At 21.2% G+C, this 21,693-nt stretch overlaps 1 protein-coding gene across 1 annotated transcript in view; it reads left to right on the forward strand.

The window, feature by feature from the left end:
• The window catches only part of LOC105368162 (sphingomyelin phosphodiesterase), a 33,084-nt gene continuing 11,391 nt past the window's right edge, over positions 1–21,693 (forward strand). Inside the window, exons 1-6 of the mRNA XM_011507106.1 lie at positions 1–89; positions 8,224–8,329; positions 8,426–8,628; positions 11,416–11,712; positions 14,372–14,764; positions 19,985–20,157. Coding sequence (XP_011505408.1) covers positions 8,251–8,329; positions 8,426–8,628; positions 11,416–11,712; positions 14,372–14,764; positions 19,985–20,157 — 1,145 coding nt within the window. The 5' untranslated portion in view covers positions 1–89; positions 8,224–8,250. The remainder of the gene's footprint in view (positions 90–8,223; positions 8,330–8,425; positions 8,629–11,415; positions 11,713–14,371; positions 14,765–19,984; positions 20,158–21,693) is intronic.

Genomic DNA, 21,693 nt, shown 5'->3' on the forward strand with positions numbered 1-21,693 from the left:
AAATTTATGTTTTTTACGAGACCGGGAAAATATCTAATTCAATGAATAGTTTATTTTGTGCTAATTCAATCAACTAAATACTACATTACGTAAGTAAATTTTTATTAAACTTATATTAATTTTCCCATCACGAATTATGCTATTTATTACGAATATTACTAAATTGTAATATGAATAAATCTTCCACTACATAAAATTAGAAGGTATGATTGTTTCTTTTTATCACTTTTTACTATTCCAACATTTATTTTTATCTCTTTTATTTACTTATATTGCTTAAATTCATTAAAATAAATTATTAACTAATATTTATTATATTTTGTAAATTCTGAAATTATTAAAATACAAATTTTACAAACGTAGATATATACAGATTGAAGTCAAAGTTGCTGAAGAATGAAATTGCCTTATTAATAAATAAACACTGGTCGGTTACAATGTCTTGTGACTTTATAAATAAAGAATGGGGGAGAGGAGATAAAAAGAAACAGGATTAAAGTAGGTTATACAGCTGCATGTATATGCTTACGATCATATACCCATATATCAAAACATTGACAAGATATTATTCAATATTAGAAGTAGTATTAAAATGAGGATCTGTATAATATATATATAAATTTAAAAAAGTAAAGAACTTAAAAACTATCCCATCTTAAATTCAGCCCCCAATAAAAATATAAATATTTGATTTGAATACCATAATCATCTATTTTGATTGTGTAAAATATATAACATAATTTATTTCGTAGCTTTAGTAAATAGCTTCTTTTTCAAAATATCTTTGTTAAAAAGTATATAATTAGCAGTATACGAAAGTATTCAATTAATATCATTTTATAACTAATACTACATTTAATATAATAAAGAATTAATTTTTAAAATTACTCAATAATTTATTTTATTTTTACTTATATTGTAATGTGTAAAAATTAGATTTTTAAGAGTAGAAATAAATAATCCTATTAATATAGTAATGTACAAAAATAATAAAAAGAAAACAAAAACTTCATGAAATATAATTTTAATTTAAAATAAATAAAAATAATATAAAAAATCGTTTTTATCAATACAGTTGATACATTTATCATTATCACTTATCAATTCTGAATGACAAACAATTAGAATAGGTTTTTCAATAATATTATATAAATGATTATATAAATAGCTTGTTATTATGTATATTGAATAATGTTATTCTATAAGAGCTATATATTGTATAATATTCACTGAATCGTATATTAAAATATACGATCATTAGAATATTTTTTAATATCTTTATAATACGAAACACTATTATGATAATTCGACATTATTAAAAGTAATCATTTTATCAGTATATTTTGGTTTATTTCAATTTAATAATCAAAAGTAATCGAGAAATTAAATTGATTGTTAAAAAATTATAAATTTGAAATATTTTATTTTCTATAAATCTCAATCCTGTATTTTACGCACGTTCTGACAACCGTATTTAATATCAGTTCTATAGCAGAGTGATTCCTCTTGTCATGTAGGTCACATTCCGCACCAAAACTTCGTCATACCTACAGCTGAACTCTACTTTTCGCTTCTTGCTTTCTGTAGTCTTAACAGCCGTATATAAAGTTGAATTATGCAGGATTTTATTCTATTAAAAATACATATACCTATATTTTTATACAAGAAATACATTTAGTGTTTAAGATAAATATGTTTTTTTTCAATAATATTAATTTTTATTAATTTTAATAATAAATATTGAAGTATTTCTTATACTGCATTGTTGTAGTACATTGTAACTACAATTGAATTTGATTAAAAAATACAAAAGTTAAATATACACACATACACACGTACATGCTTTTACATACACAAAATAATGTTTTTTAGTTTGAAATCGAATAATTATCAAGCCAAATTGATTTAAAATTTATTTATTGAATTACAGATGAGCATAAAGCGAGTTATTGAATTTTCTACCATGAAAGTTTAAAAATAAAATATCTAAAACTCTTTTTATATTGAAATTATAGATTGAAATATATTTAATTTAATAATGCTGCAGAATTAAATCCTTACAACTTAATTATTTTCAACTTGTATTTTAATATTTATTAAATGTAAATATATTTTTGAATGAAAGAATAGTAAATTTATTAAAATAAATAGATATAATAAAATAATTTCAATTTAAAAAAGGTTTATATATTATCATTTAACTATTATAGTAATAATTTAGTCAAATATTTAGTCAAATAATATTTTCTTAAATAATTTTTATTATTATATTACTATTATATTAATATAATTGCAAGTAAATAAATTTTGTTGTTTTATAACAGTGATTATTATAAAAATCACATAGATTTATAATAGTAATAAATAGTGAAAAATAAATTCTAATCACATATACATTTTATAATTATTTATAGTTATGGTTCTATTAGATTTATCAGAAGTGAAACTAATTTATACTAAGTTATGTCTTTGTTACTACTAACTTAATAATTTATTTATTAGTTTTAATTACCAAAACAAATTATATAAATTATAAATCTATTTAATTTATTGTAACATTAAGATAACTAGAAATTATTAGGGAATGCATTTGAAAAAATATATAATTTTGATAGGTTAAATAATCATATATCGTTAGTTAATTGAAAAAAAAAACACTTATAAGTTTTTATTCAAAAATCAATATTTTTTCATTATGCTGTTTAACTGAATAAACTTTTCTTAAATAGTTAAAGTTCTTAAAGTACATAGTAAAAGAAATTCATTTTATAACATGAAAATAGGTATAAATACTTATAACTATGATTAGTTTTATTTAATACTTGCAGTAGTTTTTGTAATGATAATATTTCTTGGCTTTCTAATCCACGTATAAATAAGCAGTAATCTCTTAATCCTTATCAAATCCTTTACTTAACGATCGACGCAATCAAGTTTTAATTGTGTCTATATTACTCATCTATATTAATTAGTCTATGCAATATTATAGAAAGATTTACAATTAGTTATTCTTTCAATTGACTACATTTTATATATTTCGATAATTTTAACTGGTATTAATCTAACGGATTCCTTACAATATTCAATGCTTTATCTGAGTGATTATCAATACCTTCGTACTTTTTATGTCGATTACATTAACCCTTTCCGTATTTATATGGATTACCCTGTTTCGTATGAAATGGATATTATCAATGAGTTTATAATATTAAGAAAACGATTTATTTTTAACAAAAAATATTCATTTAAAAATATTTTTCATGATTATTTGACATTTAAAAAATTAAAGTATGAAAATAAAACAATGATAAAAAATTATTTTTAATTAACAATTAAAAAAATACGTTTAAAGATTTTTCATTAGTAGGTTTATTATCTTACAGATCAGAAGGAAAACACGTAGAGATAGTTTCTTGTTTATTTAAAGTAAATTGTTTGTTATTTTACATAAATTAATAAAAATTACTTTCTTTGACTGTTATATACTAGTATTATATATTACAATAACAAAAAAAATGTTAAAACACAATTATAATATAATATATTTTCTACCAATTCTAATTTATAAATTTCGTTTAAATTATATATAATATCATTATGATAAATTATGAGTTGATATTTGTAAACCTAATCGCATTTTTGATTTGTTGTAATAAAGTTTAATTGTCGGATACTATTAAATAATAATTTTTCTCATATTCATTTTAATATTTATATAATACTTTGCATATATACCAAAAAATCTGTAATTTGTAATAAATTAAAAAAAATTTATTTTATTTAAACAATAACTATTGCAACAATTGGAATTGTATTTGATTTTATAGCTGGGCAAATTCCTATTATTTCCCTCTTAATAGTATTTCACCTATATGCGTTTTTAAAATTAGTATTTTATCGTACAAATTACACTGAATGTATATTTATTTCTTATATCTTTAAGAGTGTAATCAAAAATTAAATTAAGCAATAGAATTCATAAATAAAAAATGATTGATTAAACTTTCTTGAACAATAATATTTTGTTAAGAAAAAGAAATGATATATAAAAATTACATTAGCAAATCTTCGAACATAATGTACATATTGTGATATTTTAAGAGTTCGTAACAATTTAATTTGATCTTTATAGTTTATTTTGTATTTACTGTTTTGTTGACTATTTAATTAAAGAATGTTTGATTCATCAATGTTTTTTTCTCAGAAAGGAAAAATTTATAATAATTAGCTTGCTCCATTTAAACATTGAAAATGATTCTGATAACTTATATCAAAATGTATTATAATTACATAAAGACAAAATTGTGCATTATAAATGATTATTATAAATATAAAAAATAATGGATTGTAACATATTTAATCGTCTAAGTTCTGGTCGGTATCATTTTTTTTATAAAATAATTTTTCCTAAAATGAAAACGAAATACTTGAGTTTTATTTTAATATATATATATATATATATATCAAACACACATGAACGCATGAATATATTAGTAAAAATAACATATTTGTATATTAGATATATTTAATTAGATTAGATAAACCATTTATAAAAATTGAATGTTAATCTTTTAATTAACATTGTTTTTATTCACAAATTTATTATTATTATTCATTATTTAAAAAATATCTTTTAATTAATAAAAGATTGTAATATTTATACTAGTTGTACATTTTGAGCTATATTATAAAGACGCATATAACAGAAAATCATTTAGATAAAAGTGTAATTGCAAATATAGAATTAGTTCCTATTTGTGCGTATTTTAAATTTGAACGATTTAAAACAAATTAATTTAAATGGATTGTTTTATTTATTATTCATCATATATATTACTGGATGGAAAAATTAATTTTGTTATTGTTAATTCAATAATACAGTATTTAACAAATGTACAAACACCATTCATAGCTGACCATTCTTTCTGCTATCTAAGAACCTTTCATATTTTATATTTTTAAATATGTATGTAATTTCATAAATAAAATTATTCATAGTAATAACAGTGTAACTCTGTTTTATTTTACTCTTTATTTTACATATTAATTGTCAGCTGTAATCAATTCCAGACATGAATAAATCATTATATCATAAAAAACATGTATTAAAAAACTACAAAATTAATTTTTTTGCAAGATAGAAACCTACTAAACCATAAATTATTGTAACGCTAATAAATGCATGCAAATTAATATCGATTGCTTACAGCATCGCTATGCAATCTAAAAAATACTTAAATTAACGATATATACTGATTTCTCCATTTGAGAAATACAAAATAATTAAATGTAGACGTATAATATATTTAGTTCCAAATTTTTCAACAAAGTCGTTAAATTTTGTTTACTTGATAAGTAATACACTAGATAATAGTACATATGATTTAAAAATCAAATGTTTAAAATGCAAATAAATTTACATAGTAAAATCAAGAGCACAGGCAAGAATGGTCGAAAATCAATCAAAACTATATGATATTTTTTAAATGTGTTTGATTAATGAAATATTTTCTTGTAAATTGATCCAAAATATCTCTATGTGAATAATATCTATATTAATTCTAGTCTGTATTCCTATATTCAACTATATTGTGTAAGGAACATTATTTCATATATCATATAAAAAACTATGAAAATGATGGAGTTACGATGTTGGAGACACAAACTAAAATCTCTAAAGATAAAGATCTAATGAAACTCAAAACGCATCTTAGTATTATTTAACTAAATATTAAATAATACACTCTTTAAATTTATGATTGCCTGTATAATAATATTTTATTATGTGAAATAAAAATGCCAAATGTTTACGCAATTATATGGGCTAACTGATTCACAGAATTATACTAAATAAGATAAACTCATAAACTAGAGGAAATAAAACAAAATTAATTTTTTGAAAAACAAATTATTACATTCATCGTATTTAGCATATTAAATTAGATTGTTATTAGTTACCGATAATTGATTATTTATTTACTGAACACTTTAAAGAATTTTATATGTAGTTTTTATATATCTGAACTTTATTTATTAAAATATAAATTTTTTATACTTTAATTCATTGGGTATTAAAATAAATGTAAATTTTTATTTTCTTTACTTTGTGAACAAATTGCGGACTTCATCAAACTAGTCCGTTTCAAATTTTTTATAATTGACTTTTTATTATATTTATGATATATATATGACTTATTTGGTATATTGAAAGAATATTTTAATACATACAATTTTTTTAATACGTAAAATTCCTAAGGTTAATAAACTCTTATTAATCTAAGAAAATAAAAAATTAATATTTGTAGTTGTAGAAATGAAAGTTTCTGAATAGACGTATTTCTTGTTCTGTCATTTTTAAATTAGAAATGTACACTGATTTCTTGAAAAGTATTTTTTAAAACAAATATTAAAATGAATTTATTTCTTTATACTACATTATTTGTAGGGTATGCAAGAAAAAATACAAGCATTATAATTAGAAGTAATAAATAATTATATCAAGTATAATATTTCTGAAAATTATTTAAGTAACAAGATAAATATTTACCATATAAAAGTTACGCAATCTGAAAAAGTGAGTAATACATTTCTGTAAATAATGAAATTCCTGGTTAAAATTAAAACGATTTTAATGAGATATATTTCCAACTTTAATATATTTATTTTGTAAATTAATATACTTTTTAAATTTAATGTTTTTTATATATATACTTAAATTATTTATTATATATTATTAATAATGTTAGGTATATTCTACATCGAAGAATAATTTCACAGGAAAACACAACTTTTAAGATAAATTCATTATATAAAAGTATTTAAAATTAATTAGCTTAAAGGTTTTTATCAAACGAATTTTTAATTGTAATTTATATATTTAATATTATTTGTATATTTATTTGATTATTATATATTTGTTTTTTTTTTATATATTTGATCCAATATACAATGTACATTTATATATCAGAGTGAAAATATTTAAATATCATATCAAGAGTATTAGTGTGAATCAGTGTTAGATGGAAATTATTTATAAATACACTAAAAAAAATTAACAAATAGTATAATGAAAGATAAAAATATGAAATAATTACAAAAAACTGAAAACAAAAACTATAGAATAGCAATTTTTTAAAACTATTTTAAATAAAAGTACAATGATAACAAACATTTATATATGAAAAAATAGAATATACGAACATTGAAGATATTCAATATACGTAAACTATGAAAATTATAGAAAGAAACAATTATCTATCAAGAAAAATAAATAATTTCATACGAATTCGGTATTAAGATTGTATTTTAATTATTTTACTTACTATCAAAAAAAAAATTTATAACTTTAATGTCAACATTTATTTAAAAAATTCAGGAATCATAATAATTAGTCATATATATATATATATATATATATATATATATATATATATATAATAATTTAATAATATTTATTAATTTTTTTTTATTTAGACGAACATTAAAATACCTGATGCTTCCTTATAGTAAATTATAAAATATAATTATACAAGTAATCGAATTATTTGTTGAAACGGTAATTATATAAATGTACATTTAATAAATTAATTTTATAAATTTTAACAAAACTTTTTTACTCTTATTTATTCAAATATTTTATAATTTTTGTATTCATTATATAAGAAATACAGAAACTTATTTTTTAATTCATGTTTTTTTTACTAAATTATTACATATATAAAAATTTATAAATTATGATTGATTATCTAATCACATTTTTTATATTCATACATAAAAAATTGTAAAATTTACAATTAATTGAATGTGTTATAATATCAATATATCGATTTATTACTCACTTAACTTTGTTTTTATCCTGATTATTTAATTAACAATAGTTTTATTTTATTTTATTAACAACGGCTTCATATTATTTATAATAAATACCTACTTAGAAAGTTGATTGTTATAAATATTTAAAAGAATCTTCATAAGAATATTAAATTATCTTAAAATATTGCGTACAAATTATTATGCTGAATAACATTTGTAATTTTTTTTCTATATATTAATATTGAAATAAGAGTTGAGTTAAAAAGCACATATAAATATACTTATAAATATAATATTCAACTAATAACATTTATATTTAGATTTTTTAATTTCTGATTTTTTAAATTTCTAATTTAATATTATATTATTTGTAAAAATTAATTAAAACTAATTTATTTATTTTCTTTTTAGGAAACTTCTTAAATATTCAGAAATAGTATGTTAAATCAAATATGGATTACAAAAAATATTATTTTTCTATTTTCTTTAGTCGTAATCTTATGGCAAGTTATTCTTGGTAAGAGTACATTTATGAAGAAATAACATTTCATTGTACTTCAAATTAGTTTCAATGTATTTTATACTTATGTAAACTTCTTGACATATAATACAGGCTCGCCGATGAGGATGAAAAAAGAACGAGAAATCGAAGGAACCAATTGGACCGAACTGGCGGATGAATGGATAAGAGCAAGAGAACGCATCTTTGAAAGAATTAGTGTAACACTTTTGCCTTATACAGATAAAATTCATAAATTGCCCCCAACATCTACTAGCATTATCATAGATGAATTAAAGTCAAAACAACTAATGCGTGTATGTATTTTTCCAATTAAAAATAGAATTCAGATGAATAAGAGAATCATTTTATTATTCTCAATCAGACTTCTTTATTGTATACCGTTTCTTATATTTTTTATATTCATTTTTAAGTACCGGCAAAAAACAAAAATCAAATTGTTCTTAAATATTTAGATAAAATTTCTTCGGTTAAATAATATTTTTACCGGAAGTGATAATATTTTAATAAAACTGAATAAAAATTCTATTGTTATAATACATTAAATAAACAATATCATTCTATTCTGTAACTAATATATTCTATAATATTTATTAATAATTTATTAGTATATATTAATAATAATAGATAAGATTATGTAACAATAAGATTCTTAAAAATTTTAATATAATTAATTCATTATAATTTATTTTAATATAATAATTAATTTAAACAAAAATTGCAATAACAAAAATAAGTCAAATATAAATTTCACATACTTTTTATTATTTTGATTGATTTTTGTGGCAATTAGTATTTGATCTATTGCAATACTAGAAAAATTTTTTTTTACTATAAATAGAAATGTTTTCAAAAAGGATATCGCCTTGGTTTTCAACAGTTCGAAAGTATATAATATGGTTAAAATGAACTTAATAAAATGAGATATTTATTAGGACCATGACGAAAAAATATCTTAATGACATAAAATTATGTATGAAGGTTACCTATACCAAACAATTTCAAATATTTATTACTCAAAAATATTTATACATGGATATTCCTGTAACAAACTTTATAAGAATAGCGAATACAGAAAAAGAAATCGTAACTAACTTCTTCTTATAACTTTTACACCTTTGTATGATTTATTGTTTTATAATTTCTATTTATTTTTTAATATAATACATTTAAAAGTAAAATCATTTCTTGTATGTATAATATAAATATGAAGTATATTTGTATATTAATTTTCTTTTTATAATAATTTGTACCCTTTTATTTTAATTATGATACATCTATAATATCTCTAATTTTTAGATTTCAAATTCATTATTATACTAAATCAGAGGAACTTTTCGTTTATCAATAATTAAATTATTAATTTTTTTTTATTCCTAAATTAAGCATTTCTGTTTTGTATTTTCTTAGGTCAATTTTATTTACATTGTGTATAAATTTTTGTCTGATACCCTTCCAAATTTAAATTCACACCATGCTTTTTCTATTAGCATTCGATCTTAAATACACATTATTTTTTAGTTTTTAATTATCATCACTGCTATGTTAAAAGCTATTTCAACTAATATTTATTAATAAGCCAAATTTAAATCTCTCTCAATTTATTTTTCAACAGCTTCTATCTATAGTCATAGCATAACTAATGGATAAATCTGTATTAGATCGATATTAAATTTCAAAATTTTTTGTTTTATTTGCTTTACTTCTTAAATCAAAATATTTTTTAAACAATATTTTTAGTACTAATTTTCATAATTTTTATTCTTTTACTATTTTTTATGAAGCCATTCAAATATTTACTATGACAATATATCATAGGTTGAATAGCTAGAGCATCTTCCCTAATGACGGAGACTTTAAAGAATACTAGATAACTGAATAATAAAAATAATCAATATATTTTTTATCTCATGAAAATATAATTGAGTTATTTAACAAGTTACAGAATATTAAACAATGCTATTAGTAGAATCAAAAATATTTTTATAGTAATGTGCATAGTTTAATGTATTTATAATTATTATAATATAGATGATTTTTATATTGTAAAATACATGTGAGAAAATATATATAATATATACAAATTTTTTACTAAAAATTTTTACTGCAACCATATAAAATTTTCTTATATTTTCATTTTCTCCCTCTTTTCTGTCTTTTATTAAACCTGTAAATATTGAATTATTTTCTTCTATATTATTTATAAGGTGACATAAAATATAAATTAGGAGTTTTTAAATTAATATAAAATTGAAATAAATCATCATTTTGTCTATCAAAATTTATAAAAGTATGATTACGAATAAATTCATAAGAAATTTTTAAATTCATACAAATTATATTTTTTTAAATATATGATCAATTGATCAATTAGATTTAAATATTAACAAGATGTGCAAAAATAGAAAATAAAGTATTATAGTTTCAAAGATTTGCAATATTGTATCTAATGTGGCAGGTATCATCATTATTATACTACTTGTAATATATACAAATATTACTAATATTGTATAAATTAAGTTTATATATGTGATTGTGATCAACTAACATATAATCTAAAGCACTAAAAAACATAAACTTAAAATAAATATTGCGATTTTTTGCTACAACACAATTTTATATAACTTCATATGAAAAATGAAAATCACTTGTAATCTAATTGAATAGAAAAAATTTTACGTGTTTTCTTATTCGCGAAAGATATTTCAATCAAACATAATAGGAATTAGCAATAGTGTATTTCGTTTAAAACTACTTGCACATAAATCTTTTTTCTGTCATATAATGAAACCGATTTAGTTACAAGTTGTACTTATGTAAAAAAAAGTTTATTGACAAGAAAATCGAAAATGACTGCTAAGAAACAGAAATACAGTTATAATATATGGAAAAATATTAAATATATTGTACTAGTAATGATAATTGAACAACTATAAATCATTTTTATTTATTTAGTAAATATAATTTTTGCATTCATTATTTAATAATTGACGATATAATTTAAAAATATTTATGCATTTTATAATAAAATATATTACTTAATATAAATATAGGAAAACTAATCACTAGATTTTTTTAATTAGATGAATTACTCACGTATCCTATGGGACATGGAAACTAGTCAACAAACCGGACATTTATCTCTCTTTGTCGATAAAGCTATGAAGCTTTTAGATTTACGTCAAGTTATGATGGAAGTTGAAACATCTGTAATGTCAAAAGTATCATGTACGGCATGTAAAGTTGGAACTGGCTTACTGAAACACTTTATTAAAGCTCGAAAAAGTGAAGAAGAAATTATGAACAGTATTTATCGATTTTGTGTTTCTCTTAAAATTCAAAGTGCAAGAGTTTGCCAAGGAATAACTTTACTTATGGGTGTAAGTTATATTTATAATAAAATATTTTATAAAATTAAGAAATAATATTAGTTATAATACCCCAGCATTTTAATGTTTTAAAAATATAACTTTATAAATTATCAATGGGATTTATAGTTTAGTTAAGTACAATAGAAATAATGAATATTATTAAATGCAAGGTGAAATCATATTATTATATTAATGAAATTTTTTAATGTTATGATTTAATTTAACTTTATTTTTTATACTTATTAATAAATTACATCATAATTCATTTAGTAAAAATACTTGCTCTGTTTAATAGTATATAATATTCGAGTATTTAAAAATGATTCTAGGCCAAAACTTTACTGTTTATACAATTGATTTCTGCATAATATTCTTGTGTTTTAATAAAACTTTTAGAGCATGATGTATACATAAAATTCGCTAAATAGATAATATATTAAATGAGTTCAACGTTGATAAGGTGGACCTCAGCTATCCATTTTAATAATTTGTAAATTCTTTTTTTATATCTTAATTATAATTATTAATTAATTTGTGAATCCTTAAATTATAAAATTCACTTGACAATAAGTATTAAAGTACGTATCATTTTATTAAGTATAGAAATAATATTATTATACAAATATTTTCATATGTTTCTGATATAATTAAAAGATTAACGATATTTATGATAAATATAAGTTACGTTAAAAATAGTTACTTGTAGTATTTAAAGAACCTGTAATTTAATGAAGATTAAAATAGGAAATAATTAATACAATAACAAATTACCGTTGAAAATAAAGAAAAATTTTTTATAAATTATGATAAAATATTAATGTATATACCAATAATAATAAGTGTATTAATATACAGAAAAGGAAATATGAATACTGATAAGATTTAAGACCTATTATTTTAGTTCTTAGATTATCTATGTAAAAACGTTTGATGATAACATTATAGTCGTTTAATAATATTAATACAAATTTTACCATGATAATTTATCATTTGTTATGGTCACCTTTTCCGTTTTGTGTATCTGTACTTGAATTTTTTAAAAACAAAATTGAAGTTATGTTCCTAAAGCTAAACAGAAAATAGAGATAAAAATAAAAGGAGGCTGGTATATCAGGACTGACTATTTCCGCAATATAATGATATAACGCAATATAATATGACTTCCGCAATATAGCAATACAATGATTCTGCTGGAAGAACAACGTATAAGTGCATTTATCGTAGTACCCAATCATCCCAATCGTAGATCACAATTGAGAGAAAGTATCGAATCTTTCAGCAATGTTGTTAAAAGGAATTAAAAGGAGACACAAATATTATAAGCGGATATTTTAAATCGAACAATTGATATAAACATTAAAAATACCACAGCAATTAATTGTACTTAGAACACAGAAGCAATTAATGTACTTATTGAAAAAAATTTTCTCTTTTTTTAACAACTCAAAGTTTTATTATAAACTCAAAAATACACGCCAAATTTTTAGTACTTTCTGTTATTTTCACCCCCCTTGTAAAAATAGTCAAATTACACTTTTCAAAGTAATTGAACAGAAAGACATTAAATGTAAACTATTTACTCAGAGCCTATAGCATTAACAGTAGTTATCCCTAATTACCTCAAAGAAGTAAGCTGAACAAATTCCAAAAATGTTTTACATATCAGACAAAAAAAACTAGAAGTCCAAAAGAATTAAAAAACATATTGATCAACCAAATTAATTGAAGTAATTCTTTTAAACTTTAATATCTTTTATAATATTAAAACTTGGAAAATTTTTGATTTCTATGAAAACAAAAAAATAATCATTTTATAATCATATGCTTATAAGAAGATTTATATTATTCTACCTGCTTTTTTACTTTCATTTTCAACAATATTCTTCATTCTTACATAACCTTATATAACTCAATGTATGTTATCATTTTCTCGAAAATGACATGATCAAGCAAATACTTGAATGCAGTAAAATTATTAACATATCAAAATTAATATTTAGATAATAGATACCCACACGAAAATATGAATTTTTAATTCGTAATTACTAGTTTTTCGATTTATTATATTGGTGTCCAATATAATTAAATATCAAGTTATATTTTATATAAATAATAGTATATATCTATTAATACAGATAACAAAACAAATTTTACTATTATTTCTTGATAAAAAAAAATTAATGTTCAATTTTTGTTATTAAAAGAAACTGGTATAGCTAATAAAATTTATTTAATATTGATTTCTATTGATACAATTGATTAATTCCTTATTTACATTCTAAAACCTAAAAATAAAGTTATATTACAAATTAAAATTTGTTATTTAATTTTTAATATAATAATAATATTCAATTTTCAATTAAACTTATAAAAATACTTCTGTTTTATTATATATTATAATATTTTGTATATAAAAATTTATGAATCATAAATATACAATGTTTTCATTGTGCAAATATATTCATTAAACATAAAAAAATAAACACATATTTTATCTTTATTCATATCTTTTTATAAAATAATAATTATAATAAATAATAAATGCTCGTACTAGTCACATAAACTATATATCATTTAAAAAGAAACAATATTTAAATATTATTTAAATGTACAATATATTAAACAAATGTAAAAAAAGTTTAAATCAAAATGGAGGAGATTATTGCAGGGTGAAGTAATATATGTACTGAAACAAATAGAGATGAGTCCAGCGCAGGTTTGCAGTTTTGTAATAGGAGATGCATGTGAAGATGTTTACAATCCACTTCATGATTGGGAAGTAGCCTTTCCACCAGTAAATAAACCAGCTGTAAAACCTCCAGTAACACCACTTGAAAATGTTCCAAGTTTTAAAGTACTACATATCTCTGATACACATTATGATCCATATTACCAAGAAGGTTCAAATGCTGAATGTAATGAGCCACTATGTTGTCGCTATACCAATGGTCCACCATTAACACCTACAGCTGCTGCAGGTCGATGGGGAGATTATAGAAAATGCGATACTCCTAAGCGCACTGTTGATCATATGCTAAAACATATTGCAAAAACTCACCCGGTAAGCCATTTTTCTTACTGTTTTATTATTTTAAATTTCTAGAAAAATATATATTTTCAAAATTTTAATATCCACGTATATTTGTATCCATATAATCCAAATGCATTCACTAATAGTTATATAATTACATTAATATACCGAAATTATATAATTATTTATAATATATATTTTTATGTTACTTAAAAAAATTATTACAATATAAGAAACATTCAAATAAGATTTTTTACAATAAATACTCGCTTGCTTCTATCGATCTATTAAAGTTGAAAATGAAAAATATTTTCATATTTTAAGAATTAAATTATACATTTATCTAAAATTTTATATCAAGTTTTAAATCAATATTTTCATTTAATAATTAATATAATTTATTCAAAAGTTTATTTTATACATCCAATCATATATTGTAACTATTTATATATAGTATTATTTAAAAAATGTTTTAACAAATATATCAAATAAAATAAAATAAATAAAATAAAAATAAATTAACAAAATAATAACTTAGATATTATTTATTTGACTTATATCTTGATTGATTTAATATAATTTGATTATTTTAAAACAATAGTTTTCAACCGATTATTTGTAATAATTAGCATTTATATTAGTATGAAACCTAAATATAAATCACATTTCAATCATTTATAAAAAATCAAAGTCTAGATTTATTTATCAGCAGCAATTGCTCAATATGAAATATAAACTATAAATGCATAAAAATAATGTTACTTATTTTAATGGTATTAAAAAAAATTAATACAGAGTTTTATTAATTATCAAGAGAAAATTTTTATATTTTCATTAAATTTGTTATAATTAACAATAACAATCTATTTGATTTAATATAAAAATGGAAATTATTTTAAATATTAATATTTAAATAAGTTATAAAAACTGTATAAATTATCAATGAAATTAAAATAATAAGGAAATTATTTAAAATGCCCTATTAATAAAAATAAATAATTCAAATGATTTAGATAATAAGTTTAATTAAATTTCGCATAATGTGTCATTATTATTGGTATTTATTTGGACACTATATAACACCATATTAAAAATGATCTAAATAATTCCACGTTAACATTGTATATATGTGTATATATCCATAAACTTAAACCCTTATCCCGTATTACTTAAATTGCTATAGTTTACTTTGCCTGTGTAGTGAACAAGAAAAGAATCAAATGTCGCAAAATATATAAATAACGTAAATCATTATAACAATCAAGTCATTATTTTATAATTTATTGCACCTGTTTCCTCTTCATGGCAAAAATATCTTTCAAAATTTAATTTTTATTTTCTCTCTTTCTCCCTTTTAAAAATGTGTAACTTTTAAATTATCTAAGCTCACATATATTGTTTTAAGTGATCGACATAAAAATTTATGTAATATATAAATAAGTTTTAAAAAACTGAACAAGATTAGTAAATCATATTAAACACAATTTATATTAATAAAAAATATATAATTATTTTATTTAAAAAACACGTAATTAATGATTTTAGAGTTAAACATGAACAAAAAATCGAATGAAATTGAATTTTTTAAGATTTGTAGAGGATTGACTTGAAGTTTTTTTAGATTTTTAATGTTTGTAAATAGTAATAAAATTCAATACACATCCGTATAATATTATGATTATAAGTATGTGAAGAATAATAAAGTAAATAGTTAAAAAAAATTGGCAATGCTATTTTTTTATATTATTTATTGATGTTAAAGGCAGAGATATTTTGATTGCATCATATTATGTAGAAAAATTTATCTTCTAAAATTGTTGAATGTTTAAAAAATATAGCTATATTTTGTAATTACAATATTCTACCTATTTTTCATTCCTATTTTTAGGAATGAAATTCAATATAGTTTAGTGGTTGAGATATAAAATCACCTAATTTAGTGACACCTTTTACATCATTTCAATTTGTGATGTATAAGAGTTATTTAAATAAAAACCGTATTCACAGTAACCCAACTGTATAAATTTTGTGTATATTCCTACCGCTGTTTTAGAAGTAAATTGCGTGTATCATCCATACCTCTATCACTTATTACTCATCGATTCTATACTTTATTATTAGGTTCTTAGTATATTAATTTAAATTTAACAATGTATAATAAATAAAACTTTGTTAATTAATTCATTTACAAATTAAAATATTAGATTAAATTTAATAATACATCTTATATATTTAATAATTTTGTTCAATTGTATGTTTTGTTCATTTTTATTAGGATATATAAACAACATCAGCATCTATACATTTTTTATGGATATCGCACTATTTGAAAATAATGCATGTAATTTGTAGAAGAATATTGATTCACTTAATTTTTTCTGAATATACAACTTATTAACAAAGAGTAATAATTCAATTTTATATACATCAAATTGACTTTAACTGAAACTATTTCTGTTTTTACCTTTTAACTAGTTTTTCAACACATTTTTAACTTCATTTAAAGTTAATTTAAATAATTTGAATATTCTTATTCAATAATACATAATGTAAGTACTTAAAATATATGTCAGTAACTTTAACGTTCCCCGATAAACTGAGCTGATTTAGTTCTTTGTATCTATACACAAAACATCGTATTAAATTGTCTCGTCATGTTACGACTATATCTTCCAAATTCTGGAAAAGTAAAAAAGCAAAAAAAATTTTAAAGCATAATTTATCTTATTCGTTTTTATTATTTACTTAAAATACCACAAGTCCTATATAATTCGTTAGAATTTTATGGTATTCGTTCAATACTGAGAATACAATAGGCCACTAACGGAAGATAAACGGAATGTTTTATAATAGGGCTAAACTTTAATAATAGTACGCAAGTATAGTATTATGTTTTATTATTACGAGTGATGACAAGTGTGGTGACGAAACGGCCTTGATAAAACCATAAGCTAGTAATTTCTTTACTTACTAATAGTTAGCTTTTTTCATTGTAGAGTATATATATGGCTTCGGCGTAATAGATTTCACGTTAGTCAATTTAAATTATAATAGATAATTTACGTTTGTTATAATCATCTGTTATCGCCAACTGATGCGAGTATTATAGTGGATAATACTGCTGAATTTTGACCAACAGGATTTCTCTAAATTCAAACAAGGACTCCTATGTAATCCGTCCATGTGATCAGCTATAATGACCATTGCAACTGGTAATTAACAATAAACAATAATATATACTATTTTTAGATATAATTACTGTTTATTGAACTATTATATTATTTTTGTTAATATAAATGTATGTAGGAGATTTGTTATCATTTGTAGTGAAGTATTAGCTATATATCAGCTATTTATGTTAAATGATATGATATATATTATTAAACTTTACTATAATAATACTATTATTTTTATATTGATACAAACTAAATTTATAATGTATATGTGTTCTAATAAAAAGTGGTATGATAAAGATTTACAAAGAACAAAAGAAATTAGATTGTACATATTTGTAATACATTTTTACACATTCATAAATGTGTATATATCATTTAATATTCTAATATATCTACTTTTGTTGCTGTATAATAATTAAATTTCAAATATTCCTTCAATAAAAAATCCTTCTTATTCATTTTATACTTTATTTTGCGAAACAACTACTTCGTTTATTCTCAATTTTAAATCTTTGTGCAGATATCTGAATATCTACTGTATTGCAGTATACATAATATTTATTGTTTTTTTTACTTAAATAATATTTATTGAATTTCATTAAAAAAACTTTAACAGATGTTTAAATCCAAAATATTCTACTCTGAATTATTCAACAAATATTAATTCAAATTCTATCATAGGCTAAGATTTCATATTCTGCTGTTTAATATTCTAACAAATAATTCTCTTTAATTTAAATTAATCATTTAATACTTATAAAAATCTGAGCTAATTTCTAAATTTCTGACAATATATAGATCGAATTATTTTCCTTAATATTTAATTTTTTATATGAAAAATTATTACTAAAAACTCTGTTATATAATAGAAGATTCTTTTCAATATTTACAAATGTATTTGATTGAAAATGAATCAATTAATTTTAAGTTATGGGTTTGTTTTAACTATTAGGATCTTATAAAGTATAGTTACAATTTTACAAATACGTTGCCTCAAATAAATATTACATATGTAATATTTATAATTATATAAAATAAGAAATAGAGAAAAAGATATATGAAATTATAAAAATAATACGTTTAATCGAAACTGTATTTCACCTATTAATATCTATGCATTAATCATAGTATTTATTTAATTTCACTTATTTTCATAATAATGAAAAAGATAATGTACACCCTATTTTCTCTCATTCACCTTTTGTTAATAATTTTTTTCAAACATTTATTGTTATTATTGGTCAATTTAGTAATTTTTATTAAATTGATCTTATTATATCGTATTTGAAAAAATGTTTAAGAACTTGAATGTTTACTACTTTTTTCAACTACTATTAATTATTTTAAATATTTTTAAGGCTCTTGTAAATAAATATAATATAGGTGAATTTCGTTTGTGGTATTGATAATTTATTTATATTGGTAAATGAATTTATTGAAAGTTAAAAAAATTTTCTATATAAGTAATTAACTCATTGTATTTTTAAGATTCTAAGCATTCATATATCTTAACAAGTCTGTAAATTCATGTTTTATCATACTAACTTAATTTTTTAATCTCCAATATTCGATCGATTCTGGAATTATTTTTAATATTTGAATTTGTGGACTTATAAATTAATTTTTATTCTCATCATGACGATTATCAGCTACTTAGCAAATTAAAATTCCTATAAAAATGTTACACTTCCAATAACGATTTCATTTTTATATTACTCATTCTACATGATTAATATTTTTTATATTAACACTGGATTCTGCAATACTAGTAAAAAATGTAGCAAGAATACCTTAAATAATTTTCAAATGTGAAAAATTGAAATTGAAATATTATGTAAATATTCAATTAGAATACAAATTAGAATAATTATTTATCATATTTAGATTTTATTTGAATTAAAGAAATTTATTGAAATAATCATACTTATAGATAATCTTTTTGTATGAAATTTTAATATATGCAAGTGTAAATATATTAAATTGCGATAGAGAAAAATTAATATCAAAGTAACAATATATATCTAAATTATTTATTAAAAAATACCGTTTTAGTTATTAATCAAAACAATTGTAGGATATTGATTATATACTATGGACGGGCGATCTTCCACCACATGACGTGTGGAATCAAACAAGAGAAGAAAATTTGAAAATTCTACGAGAAACTGTAGAGCAGATGGTGACTACATTTCCGGGTATTCCTATTTTTCCATCGCTTGGCAATCACGAGAGTGCTCCAGTGAATAGGTATATTATACAAATGTAACATTAATAAACTATGCAAATAATTAAGTACTCGTCATATTATATTGTAATATTCCACATTTGTTTTAAAAAATTGAGTATATATTTATTAAATCGTATTTTAACTGAATATGTGTAAATATAAGAATTAAAATTTTTAAATTAACCTTTAAATAATTGAAATATTACGATCGCTATTAATTCATATCTAAAAAAACAACTTTTAAATGTTATATTTATGTTTTAAGGTAATTAAGTTATTAAAGTAAAGAAAAAAAGATTTTAAAAAATTAAATTTTAGACGTATATGCTAAATATTACATTATAATATTTACTAAGGACGAAAAATCTTAAATTATTTGAAAAAAGTAAAAAAATTGTTTCGAATAAATTTAATACAGTCGAAATAAAATTATGACTAATCAATGGCGCTTTTGTAATAATAATTGTAATAAATATTATAAAATAATATCTAACACGCGTGAATGTAATTAATATTTGTATTGGCCAGCGTTCATATACTTCTAAAAATGTATAAAAAATATTATTTAATTACTTATCAATACTATGGTATGACCATAACTATTAAGGAACCAGTAGTAAAAATGTTAGTTTCAAAAATGCATCTCAGAGCTCGACGAAAATTTATGCTGTTGTAATTCATTTATCGTAATTACTAATTTGTCTAGAATTAAACCAAAACCACCGATCGTCTGATTGGGGAATGCGGGCAAATGGAACGGATAGTGCAGGGATTCAATATTTAATACATTCGATTTTCGTGCTTTTTATTGCATTGTACTTTATAAACTACACTATAACAATTCTAATTTGATGATGGAAATCGTATATATCTTGCTGTTCCTTGATGTCTGCTACGTGGTGGAAACGTGCATTACATGTAGAGGTAGGAGGTCGTAAATCCCCAGACCCCCTTAATGTGGTACACTTGGCGGTGTCGGTGTACACGCAGAACTGTGAGGTCGTAAATCTCAGCACTTCTTCGTGTAGTGGCACGTGGTGGTAGCTTGAGTATTGCTTTCCTCTGAGCTTATTTTGCATCTGTAGTTACTCGGCAGATATTGCCTCGTACGATTCCTTGTAGTTTCTTACTTTTTTCCTTGGCTTTTCTGATAGTGTGTGTATTGCACCTATCCTGCTCTTATTATGGGAAGGACATGCGAAGTCATGTTGCCTCGTATGGCTCTTTGTAAGTACGTCCCGTTAGTAGAAACTGAACTTAAACCTTGTAGGTACTGCAGATCTGAATGCTCTTGGTGGCATCTTAATACTTGTCTGCAGATTGTTGCCTCTTGTGGCACCTTGTAGGTTTTTTGTTTTGTAAGAAACTGAGCTCATAGCTTGTTGCTTCTGTAGATTGTTTGCACTTGATCTCTCTGCAGATATTGCCTCGTACGGCTCCTTGTAGTTTCTTACTTCCTTTCCTTGGCTTTTCTGATAGTGTGTATAGTTCACCTATCTTGCACTTATTATGGAAAGGATATGAGCAGTTCTTTGGCATCTCCACTCTTATAGAAT

Source organism: Ceratosolen solmsi, unplaced genomic scaffold (genome assembly GCF_000503995.2).
Source record: "Ceratosolen solmsi marchali unplaced genomic scaffold, CerSol_1.0 scaffold6, whole genome shotgun sequence".
NCBI classification, from domain to species: Eukaryota; Metazoa; Arthropoda; class Insecta; order Hymenoptera; family Agaonidae; genus Ceratosolen; species Ceratosolen solmsi.